The following is a 13,145-nucleotide window of genomic DNA, read 5'->3' on the forward strand; positions in this document are numbered from 1 at the left end:
AAATGTTGATCACGTGATGACTTTACACTGGTAGCAAGCTACCCTAAACTTGTCGGCTTGAGAGAAGTCACAAGATGTCAGAAAACACAGTTGTTGTTGGGTCCAGGAAGAGTCAGGTAAAATGTTTATTTAGAAATTTTGTAAAATATTACAAATCACTTATATTTTATGGTGGTTATCTTGATTTGATGATTTGGATAGTCCTTGAAAGTTGAGTTCGATTTTTACTCTGTGTCTGTGGTTCGACGACATGAATATGAGGTGACGTGACTGACTATTTATTATTGCCAAAATAAAATTATTGGCAGATATTTAGCCTAACATTGTCATAGATACTTAATTTATCCAACTAAATAATAATTTAAAGTTATTAGTGTGAATATTTTAAAATGTATCTGTTTTTACATGCAAAGTCTAAAGCCTGTAGTTATGTTCTTAATAATATCTTTATTATTAATAATAAATTACATTATAATTTTAAAATTAGGCTAGCTGCTATTATTAGAGATACATATAGGGTAACGGCAAGTGTTTATTTTATGTGTTTTTTAGTTCAGTCATTGTATTTGACTCATTTCTATTGACATCATAACAGGAACAGGATATTTGTTTTATTAATTATTACATATTTATATTAAATATGAAATGCTGATTAATGGTGTAGGCCTACTATAGTTATACTTATAGTATTATGTCAGGTGTGTGTGCAGATGAGGGTTCTAGGGGTCCAGACTAGGTCAGAACCCACCCCAGGCCCAGCCCACACTACAGATACAGAAGATCTTTTTTTTCTCCTTCATTAATCGAAATAATGTCAAACAAACATGCAAAGCATTGCCGCAGTTTTGGCCTCACTCCACTTTACTAATCCTTTACATGTACATGTAATATGTAGGCAGATGGAGAAAAGTAGGACATTATAAACCCTATTTCACTCGTTCATTCCTAAATGAGCAGAAATTTTGTCTCAGAGTTTCTGATTTTATCAAATTCTATAGTAATATGACTGGTGTCTAGGTCATATGTTATTTTATTATTTTTTAATTCTGTTTTAAATTTCAAATCTATATTTTAATATTCATTAATGCTTGGTTAGTCATTAGAGGCAGGCAGCAATTAACCTGTCAGTCAAATTATGACAACTAAAGGGGTTGATCTGTTAAGTTTCTTCTAACTATTGTTTTAAATGCCTAAATCTGAATCCTTCAATAATTATATGTTTATGTCAACACTTTCTAAGTAACTAATTTGTATAAATAGACAAATGTATATAAGATGCTTAATACCTAAATGAGCAGAAACTTTGTCTCAGAGTTTCTGATTTTATCAAATTCTCTGGGAATCCCCCATACAGCCTCACACCAAACTATTTCACTCATTCATACCTAATTCTATGGAATACAATAACTGTTTGTTACTGAGCGACATTTTCACTAGGTTTATCTAGTCTTTATTAAGCAATGATAAAATCTGAAATGTAATTAGGGCATTAACAAAGTATTGTTTCTACTTGTATAGTGGTGGAACGATACATTGCTACGTATCAGTATCGTGATGCAGAGCTTCGTAATAAATGGTATCGTTTTGCATCGCGATATATCGCTTAGCTGTTATAAATTTTGTTATTTTTATATATGTCGTCTGCTTTCGTGGTGACATTTACATGACATGGTACATTTATCTTGCTTAATAAGAAGTTGCATTCATATTTATTTATAAATGTCATTATATTAATGTTTACACCAAATTCTTTGTATTGTCGCAATACATGACATGTCGTATCGTGACCCACCAACAAACCCCAACTATATATCGTTACATTTCATATTTTATTATTGCTTGATAAAGACTAGAGAAGCCTCAGTAATAAGTAGTTATTGTATTCCATAGAATTGTGACCTGTGTATTTCAGTTCAATTACTAAATGCAATTGAAACAACAGATAATAATTGTTTTTTTTTCTGATTTTGCTCTCACTAACACCTGCAAGGCCAATATGATACATGTTTACAGAAGTTTGATAATAATTTCTAAAAACTAATCATACTATAGACATTGTAATTGTAGGGCCTACATGTGTAACCGGCCAACAAGTCCATCAAATATTGTTACATCACATTCTTTCATTGCTTATTTATTGAAAAGTTATAGGTTTATCATGATGTGCAAGGGTGTTTAATCAGTTTACAGGGAACAATAAGAGGACTTTGATTGTATGGTATGGTAAAAACTATCATTGCATCATACTTTACCCATCACCTGTGTGTACATACAGATTACCATTTCATTTGATTAAACCAGTTTATTGGGTCTATCAGTTTGATACTGTTGTTTCAGGCATTAATACTGATTTTTATACACCCACATTGGAAATGTGGTCGTATACATGTATTGCTGTCGCCCAGTACATACGTACGTCCGTCCGTCGTCCACAATTTCTTGTGAACACTCTACAGACTATATTTATCATCTGATTGTTTTGAAATTGATATATGTTGTTTACATTAGTGAGATGAAGAAGCCTTTTGATTTTCAGCGATTTCCGATAATTACTGCCAGAGTTATGGCCCTTGATCACTTTGAAATATCTTGTGGACGCTCTAAGGCTTAAGTTGATATCTCATTGACTTCAGATATATACACAGTGTTTAAAGTTGTGATACGAAGAAGCCCAGTAATTTCGATGATATCAGATAATTACTACCAGAGTTGTTCACTTTGAAAAATCTTGTGGGCGTTCTAGAGGCTAAAGTTAATATCCGATTGACTTGAAATTTATACACAGTGTTTAAGGCCATGAGACGAAGACGTCTATTGATTTTCAACGAATTCCGATAATTACTGCTAGTGTTCATGCCCTTGATTATTTTGAAATATCTTGTGGATGCTCTAGAGGCCAAAGTTAATATCCGATTGACTTTAAATTTATCACTTGTGGATGTTCTAGCGACCAAAGTTATCATCGGATTGACTTTAGATTGATAAACAGAGTTTAAGGTCTTGAGACGAACAAGTATATTGATTTTCAATGAATTTTGATAACTTGAACAGCTAAATCCATGATATTAAATGTTTCGTATATTAAACGTTAGCATGGGGCAGAACTAAAAGCCAAACAATTTCTAATGATTTTCGGATAATTACTTAATGAGTTGTTACTCTTAATCAGATTTTAGTGTATTATAAATGTTTCATTACCGACAATAGAAAAAATATGTAACAACTCTTGTTGACTGCTCGGACGATTTAGCTGCTGTGGGTGTATGTTACGTTGCCTGGCAACCTATCTTCATATGATTGATGAGAAAGGGTCAATGATGTGAAGATAAGCTTAAAGATTCATGTAAGATTTAGTTAAAGAGCTGGACGTTCTTGCCATAATAGTTCAGAAAAAGATAATGAAAAATGAATATGTTGAAAATTTCATTCATATTACTTTAATATTGTAGTGTAGCAATGGCACTTGACAACCAAGACTTAGTCTCGATTGTCCATTTTATCATTAAATTTTAAATTTAGCGGATGTTTAAATCCAATTAAATCTCAGTCATTCCGATTGTCTAGAATAAATGTCTCAATAATAATTTATATAACATTTGAAGACAAAAGGAAGATCTGCAATAGGCAGGTTTAGCTCTTACATAAAGGGGGACTTTGTCAACCTTACAACTGAGAGTGAGAGCAACTGGCGTTTCGGCAACTGAATGCAACTGAAAAAGGGTGACCTGAACGCCTCTTGCAGCTCAAAGCAACTCGTTTCACCTAGTGGTAATGTGTCTAAAATAATTTCCAAACAATACTTTATTAATAGTAAACAAAATGATTTTCCATGTGAAATTAAAGGGATCCAAATCTTCCAATCATGGCTAAAACAATATTATAAGAATTATCTCATGGTTTTTAGCACTGTTTTCTTTTTTAGCTCAAGTAACATTGAAGTCTTTTGGGTGGGGTGGGTAATTTTGAGGGAAATGGAAAGTGGGTCAAAGAAACTTCTGATCCATCAAACTTCTTTTAGATACCAAGACAAATTTAAAATAGATTTGTGAAAGCTATTGCAATATGTGCACATACACATTTTTACCATGTGGCTTTAATAGAACATTCAGGGTTATGTGTTGTGGTATTTGTAATCAACACCTTTCATAGAAAAACATTGGATTTGAAAATAAAATATATATATCTGTGAATGTACAGGTCACCAAGCCCTTCACTCTGTAGTCTACATTGTACAGGGTACAATTAATAGTTTCTCAAAACTATAATCTATCATGTTCAAGGCAATGAAACTTAAAAAAAATATAGAAATTACCAGTAAAAGCTAATAAAGCAAAATATATAAAGATATTATTGTACACATTTTATATAAGTACAATATTTGGTAAATATACAGAATTTCATCTGTGTAACACAATTCAATGTTATGGGTAGAACCATTTATAACAAATCAACAACAAATAAAAGAGTGATTACAAATTACCACATTTATATCATAGTAAAGGAAAATACTTGGACCAATTTCAGTAGAACTTGTTTTGAAAGTTTTAAAGATACATTATGGGAGATTAGATAAAGAGCTGGCAGTTCTGACTATAATAGTTAAAAACTAGATAATGTAAAGGGAATTTGCTGAAAATTTCGATCAAATTGATCCACCCTGAAACGAGTATTTAGCGATTGAATTTTAGGCCTAACCTCGATCATCATTACTAAATTCGGTACAATAAAAATCATTGTCTTGATTATCCATTTCATGAATAAATCAGAAGCAGCAGACTGGGTTCTATTCCAGTAAATATCACAGGCTAGCGATGCCATCAAGAGTTGATTATGGTCTGGATAAGTTAATTAATGTCTAATTAATAATTTGGAAAACATTACAAGTAAGAAACCAAATATGGCAATATAGGTTTGTACAATTGAAAACCTGTATATTTGCAATTGAATGAAAAAATTCAGAATTTAGAAGTTTTGGGGAAGAGTGTCATAAGAAAATTTATTTGTGTCTTTATCAAATGGTTGATATGTTTAACAGATGATTGTGTCTCTGAGTTTTGAATTGACAAGTATTGTCTTTACATCTGCTTGGAAGTAGACCTATACAAAATTAAACATGGATCAAAATTAACACAGGGCCCTTATTCACGAAAACTTAAACCAAGTTACAACAGAAATTTTAAGAAATACTGCAACTTCATTGGATATATGCAAATTGATTTTACTGGTCAGCCAATCGAATTGCAGTATTTCTTAAAATTTAGTTTAAGTTTTTGTGAATAAGGGTCCAGATAACATTTCATTATTCTTTGAGAAAAAGTATAATTTTCATGATATTGCAACACTCTTCGCAAGGTTCTAGTTATTGCGATGTATAGAAACACTTTCGAAACAAGTTCTACTGAAATTGTCACAAATTTCTAGTATTTTCCTCTTTAGACTATTATACAACAAAAATGCCCCTTATCTCTCTGACAGATGGATGAAGTGGCAGTGTTTTCTTGTACTTTGGAAATACATTGATTCTTGAACAACTGATAAATGTTGCATCTGATAGCTCATACTCTTGTGGTTGGTTTTTCTTCAAAATTTGGATTTAAATTTCACAGTTTACATGTATATACAGTTTTCATTTGTTATTCACCAGCAACATTGAAAATGAAATGGTTCATTCAATATTTGTTCAGTAGATTAACTTTGATTGCTTTGTATACATTAGGATTAATTCTAGATCCCGTATATCAGGTTCATTTGGTGTAATTTAGCCCACTGCTGATGAATTATCATATTTATGATATGAATTTGACTGGGTTTTTTTTTATGACTGAACTAGGTACAAAATTCAAGTCTTGCAGAATTTTCCATAAAAATTACCGATTACATTCTTCATGTATCACATGAAACAGAATGGTGTGACGTAAAAGACTATAAAAAGACTTGTAATTAGTAAGTCAGGTAGTTTTGTTGTATGTGCGATATCGCCCTTGATGGAAGTAGACTTAAGCCATATAACAAAGCCATAAAATCAACAAATGGTATTTCAGCAAAACTGGACAGTAGATGCCCCACTGCACATCAGATAGGCTAGGCCTACGGTCCTTTATTAAGTGTAAAGATTAAATAGAAATTAAAAAAACATGAAGTATTTTACATCTGGACTGTCTGCATCAGGACACTATCACTAGCAATGTGTTTTAGATGTACTTAAAAGTGTGTACATATATCGAGTACAACAGCATATTGTTTGAACTAGGGAAAAGGGTAATTTTTTTTTGATTGGTGTATAGTATTTCCTGTTCGAATTACAGTAGATTTATATTACCTATATAAAACATATTATACTATTAATAGAAGTATAATTGAAGTGGGCATGACATGACGTTCACATCCTTTTCATTCTTATTTTTGTTTTTTTAAAAAAAACCATCATACATGTATATCAGGATGTACATTATAGATATCAGTCTTACATTAATTTATTCAACGTAAATAATGATGACCACGGTTTAAGTTTCTTTCCTTATTTTATTGCCATTTAAATAGGCCCATCTTGACATTAATGAATTGACGAATGCTTTGATCATCATAATTTGTCAGTGACTGGTTTGATCAAAAAATTTAAAACTTGAAAAAACAAAACAAAAATTCCAAATAATTGTCGTTTAACAACCCCTGTATATATAATCTTACTGAAATAGTACTGTCAATTTATTGCGATCTAAAGACATATCTTTATGATTTAGGTCAATGATACACTGTCTGATGAGTTAACTTTAAACATCTTGTTGATAATGATATAATATCTAAGGTAGTGATGTGAAGTCACAAGCCAAATATGTTTATGTTAATACAGTAACTAAACAATTTAACCGAGGCAAAATTTAACATTTTGTAATAGTATTAACACTTTTTTTTATATCTTTTTGTATATACATGTAATTCAATTTCAATTTGAAGATCATGTTCTCAGGCTGAGCTTACAGATTAAAATAATTTCATGTCCCTTTCCTTGTTAGAATTTTAAAATATGGGATTGTCAAGTTTTGATGTCATTTATGTATTCGGACTGCTATTAAAGCCACTGATTGTCATTGGCATTGTTCGACCAATATAAATCAATTTTTTTATGGCTTAATCCACACAAAAATGTACCCAGATGGATTATTGAACATTTTACCCTTTAGCACATGGTACATGTAAATATTGACTACTCCAGTTCCTTGAAGAATATTGATCACTTTGAAATATCTGGTGGACACTCTAGACGCTCTTTTTAATATTCGGTTGACTTTAAATTTATACACAGTGTTTAAGGTCATGAGACGAAGAAGCCCATTGATTTTCAACGATTTCCAATAATTACTGCTTTAGAGGCGAAAGTTAATATCCGACTGACTATTATTTATAAGGTGTTTATTTATAAGCCTATCAATTTCCAATGATTTCCAATGATTATGGCAATTGCTATTAAATGTTTTGTATGCTAAATGTTAGAATAGGGCAGAAATGCGTTGTTACTCGTAATAATATTTTAGTGTGTAGTAAGTGTTTTCATTTCTGACAAAAGAAAAAATATATGACAACCCCTGTTGACTCCTCGGACGACTTATCTGCTGTGGGCGTATGTTTCGCTGCCTGGCAACCTATCTTATTAATTTCTGATTTGATAAACTATATCAGTGTTACAAATTTGGAAGTATGCAAATCAACTAAATAGGTTGCTTGCTACCAGGACACGGTTATCTTTGTTTTTGTGAATATTTTTTTTTCTTTGTTCCAGTTGGCCTTGATACAGACAAACACCATCATTACAAAATTAAAAGAATGTCATCCAAGATTAGAGAAAACTATACATACAAGTAAAACATTTTTTTATGTCCCAAATTTTCATTTATATTGTCGTCGCCCATCCACAATTTGTTTGTGGACACTCTACAGGTCACAATTCTTAGCCGATTTTGACATAACTTGAAATATAGGTTTATCTCTAAAAGATCTTGGTTCCTTTCGATATTGGCATGTATTGAATCAAAGCTTCATATATTATTATACTATTATGGCCCATGGCCCCTGATTGTACGAAAAATCATGTTTTTAGCTTGTGGACACTTGAAATGTATGTTTATAACCAAAAGATCTCGGTTCCTTTCGATATTCTCGCATATCGGACCGCAACTTCCTGGATTATGGCCCCTGGTTGTACAAAAAATCATGTTTTTAGCTTGTGGTCCCCATAGAGGTCACACTTTTTAACTGATTAAAAAAAACCATTCAAATATATCACCGTTACACCATATTGATGATTGAGTTCGAATTCGGACTGAAACTGCCATTTCACCATATCACCGTTACACCATATTGATGATTGAGTTCGAATTCGGACTGAAACTGCCGAACAAAATGGCCGCTCTATGTACGCAAATAGTGTTAAAGTATGTAATATCAAGGTTGTGGAACCTCTAGAGGTCACAGTTTTGATCCGATTTTGATGAAACTTTAAACATGTGTTTATATATCACCGTTACACCTTGATGATGATTGAGTTTGAATTTCGTAAAAATAGGACCGAAACTGCAAATAGTGTGTAAAAGTATGTAATACCAAGGTTGTCTGATTTTGATGAAACTTAAATATATGTTTTTATCCCAAAGATCCAGGTTCCTGTCGATATTCACACATATTGGATAGTAACTTCCTGGATTATGGCCCCTGATTGTACAAAAAAATCTAGTTTTTAGCTTGTGGACCCACTAGAGGTCACAATTTTTATCTGATTTTAAAAAAGAGTTTAAATATATCAGTGTTACAACCTAATGAAGGCGGAGTTGAATTTTGTGAAAATCAGACCGAAGCGGCCCAACAAAAATGGCCGCTCCTTGCACGCAAATAGTGTAAAAGTGTGTTATAACAAGGTTGTAAACCCTCTACTGCTCTAGAAAACAGAACTTTTATCTGATTTTGATGAAACTTGAAATATATGTTTACATCCCAGAGTTTTCGATTCCTTTTTATATTAGCGCATATCGGACTATAACTTCCTGAAATGTGTCCCCTGATTGTAAGAAAAATCACTTCATATTTTTAGCTTGTTTTCTGTCCATCCCTTGCAAAATGTGGGCATATCTTGCATGGCAATTACTAGTTATAATGTCTTTTATTGTTTTTTAATGTCGCTGTGGTGGTCTACAGCTATGACATTGGCATCCCGACTAGACTGTCATGCATTCAAATCTCAGTGAAAACCGAGAAGAACCTTTAGGATTATTTAAACCTCATTCCAACTTGTCGGGGGTTATGTATGTGGGGCTGACAAGGGATGTTTGTCTAGTCTTTCAAATTGGACAAAAATCCAAAGGCCATCCATAGCAGTTGGAAGTTGGAATTTGAATAAGAGTAAGCCGAAACAGTGTAAATACCGCTGTCCTAGCAAAATTCTCACGTTTGCATAGCACACATAATTATTAAAATGAATATTGCCATATGTTAGTCTTAAATATTGTATTGATGTGATGTTAAATTCCATTCCTTTTACACTTTGAACCCAACACTTTTATTTGATCATTATATATATGTTCATGCCCCTGATAAAAAGAAATACAACAGTCCCACAATATAATTATCAATATTACCATATATGAAAAAATAATGTTATACAGGTTTCAAATGTAAAGCTTAATCTGAATAAAATAATGTGCGTGCTTAAGCAGAACACTTACTTTTCAGTATTTACCTGCAGGCATCATATATAAGAGATATAATACTAATAGGATAGTAATGATACACAGTAGAAAATTTTAGAATACTCCCCTGAAGGTTCAAATTGTATGATATTGTTGACAGACACTTAAATATTAATGCCCACATCCTGTAATTCATATGGTGTACAACTTCTGTACATTTGTATATACTACTGTCCAAAAGAAAGCATACACCCTAAAAAAAAATGACTAAGTTTTGTTTAAATCAACAAAATGTGATAAAACTACACTGAACATGTCTCGTGCATCCAAACTCAATATTTCTAAGCAAATAAAAGGCAAAACAAATGGACATCGTACCCAAATACCTTATACAATGGAAAAACAACTTTGAAGCAGGACGAAATGCACAGCGTATACTTTCTTTTGGACATTAGTAAATATTTTACTTTTTAAATTATAAAAATAGATTCATGAATTTTTAATGCAGCATGTGTATAGTGTTATTCGATTTGGAAGAGAAGCCAGGCACCTAATCTATAAAATGTCATTATTCAATACATCTACTTAAAATAGCAACAGCTAGAGGCATCTTGGATTTCATTGGGTATACATTATATATATACTATTCAAAAAAAGTAGGGGATATTTGATTTTGGGGGCATAATACTAAAATATGCAAATGACTACGAAAAAAGTCACTATAGAACCTAACAGAAGAAACATTTCCAGTTACATGTGACGCCCAAACGCACCAATAGCTACCGCATGGAATGCAGGTGATGCTTGGGATCATCATGGGGGTCCAACCGTAGATTTGCACGACTCTGACTTTGAATGTTACAGTCATTGTGGCATTGAATTCCAGGGTGGAAACATCAGTTTAATTGTTTTAGTGACCAGAAAACAAATTTTGATATGCGTCGGCTTACCCAAAATGAAAGGTTACGTGCCCTTGGCATGCTACAGATCGGCACAACACAGGTGGTTGTGGCGCGGACGATGAATGTTTCTCAGTCTGTCATAAGCAGGCTATGGTCCAGATACCGTGATACACAATCTGTACAGGACAGACCACGCTCAGGTCGACCAAGGGCGACAACTCAAGCCCAGGATTGATTTATCCGTACCTTGGCCTTGAGAAATCGTGTCATCACAGCAAATCAGATCAGCGCTCGTCTTCAAACAGACACTGGTGTGAGAGTGAGTGGCCAGACGATTCGGAATCGACTGCATAGGGGTCACCTTCGCGCCCGACGTCCTCGCGTGATCCCTTGTTTGAGAGATCATCACATTCAGGCAAGACGTCGTTGGTGTAGGGATCGTCAACACTGGGATAATCGACGCTGGAGCAATGTGATGTTTTCAGATGAGTCAAGGTTCACTGTTGATTTTTTGGACAGACGTAGGAGGGTGTGGCGTCGTCGAAACGAGCGCTTCCAAGACGTTAACGTCATCAGACATGATCGATTTGGGGGTGGTTCTGTTATGGTGTGGGGAGGCATCACTGTTGCTGGAAGAACGGCTTTACATGTTGTTGCAGGGCGTGTTACAGGCCAGTACTACCGGGACAACATCTTGGCAGTCCATGTTGTGCCGTTCGCACGACGTCATGGCCGCCGTTTCATCTTCCAGGATGACAACGCAAGATGTCACAGGGCCAGGATCGTTACAGGTTACCTCCAACAACAGAACATCACCACATTACCTTGGCCAGCACTGAGTCCCAACCTCTCCCCCATCGAGCATGTCTGGGACATGCTTGGACAGAGGTTACGTCAACGTCAACAACGTCCTGCCAATGTCCAAGAACTTGCTGCTGCGTTGCAACAGGAATGGGACTATCTGGACCAAAATGACCTTAGACGTCTCATTAGGAGTATGCCACGTCGGATCAATGCTTGTTTGGCAAACAGAGGAGGATTTACCCGTTACTGACTTGGTTGTGATGCTGTGGTAACTTTGCTGTTTGACCCCGGGTATCATTTTACCCTTATAATGGTCAGTCTGTGCCTTACTTAGTCTAACGATGATTTGGAATAAATCGATGAATGTGAACTTCATTTCATTTTGTCATTTGTTTCTTCGTCAGTTTCATTAGGTGACTTTAATAACACTTAAAAATCATATATCCCCTACTTTTTTTGAATAGTATATATTAAGGGGAAATTCACAGATTTCACAGGACACCCTGAATAAAAGTGACTTGTTTTATAATATGTATATCAAATGCTAAATGTGACGGAAAGGTCTATTTACCTCCAAATATTGAATGGTTCGTAAATGCTTAACATGGTTACTCAAATCATTCTTTAAAAAAAACCTAAAACTCCAGATGGTCGCACAGTACTAGTACTAGAAAAAAAGTCTTTCACATAAATTAACCACTTTTATTTACTAAAATATATCCAGGATTTTCCAGTTAAGAATCTATAACAGTTATTCAGCTCGTCGCATATGACTTGATCAAACATGGTCTTTTAATTTACACAGCTTTTAAACAGTTTGTTTAGTGGCCTTCTTTAATATAAAACTAATAAAGCTAATAGTTAAGAACTTGTCCACTCAATTTAATGAGTACATTCATTTTTTTTTTCAGTTACTATGTCCACTACAGGTGATAATATTTTGGATTCTGCATTATCAAAGGTAAAAGGAACTTTCTAATAAAATTCATGATTATTTATCCCTAATAAAGTTAATTTTAAGAAATCTTGTCATGAAACAAATCAAGTGATAAACAGTATAAAATTGGACAATTTTACTGTTAATGTTACATTGAAAAAATTATTTGAATTTGTTGATTTCTTTCCTATCCTGTATTTTGGTGCCTGAGAAAGAAACTCAGTTCTGATCACATGCTAATACCGATATAAAAATTAGGTGGTATTTTAGAATACTGACATTCTGTTGTTGAAATCTTGCTATTTGATTAATTTTCAGGTAACATATTTTTATACGCCCATGGTCACACTTGCTAATGTGAACACATTATAACATAGTCTATGTTTTTCATCTGATTTTATCTCATGGCTCTACATGTACATGACAACTTGGGATTTGAGTTCAAATTTGAATGTGATTCGTCAGATATTCAGGAGTTGTTTCCCAAATAAAGTCAAAATTGGCTTGTGAACATAACAGAGTATAGATTTTATTTTAATGAAACTTGATATGTGATCTTGTATCTATGGAATCTCCATCAAAAGCTAACAACCCTAAATGACTGCTGCCATATCTTTAATAAATCGCCCAATTTTTATTTCCCTAATGACATTAGTTTTATACAGTTTAGGCAATAAATTCAGAATAGCCATTTTCACCACGATCTGTCTATTATTTAATACCTGGTTTTGTTATTAAATCTAATATGTACATATTTTACTTTAATTGGTGTTTGATTAATGATCATGAATAAAGTTTCAAACTCTTCCTTAATTTGTGGCTGAA

The 13,145-nt window shown here is 33.4% G+C and overlaps 1 protein-coding gene across 2 annotated transcripts in view; it reads left to right on the plus strand.

Annotated features, from left to right (window-relative positions):
• LOC126829449 (porphobilinogen deaminase) overlaps window positions 1–13,145 on the plus strand; it is a 28,643-nt gene continuing 15,498 nt past the window's right edge. For both annotated transcript variants that reach the window (XM_050559351.1, XM_050559349.1), the window contains exons 1-3: window positions 1–116; window positions 7,778–7,856; window positions 12,295–12,344. In XM_050559351.1, the coding sequence (XP_050415308.1) occupies window positions 75–116; window positions 7,778–7,856; window positions 12,295–12,344 (171 nt within the window). In that variant the 5' untranslated portion in view covers window positions 1–74. The remainder of the gene's footprint in view (window positions 117–7,777; window positions 7,857–12,294; window positions 12,345–13,145) is intronic.

The sequence above is a fragment of the Patella vulgata genome, chromosome 8, assembly GCF_932274485.2.
Source record: "Patella vulgata chromosome 8, xgPatVulg1.2, whole genome shotgun sequence".
NCBI classification, from domain to species: Eukaryota; Metazoa; Mollusca; class Gastropoda; family Patellidae; genus Patella; species Patella vulgata.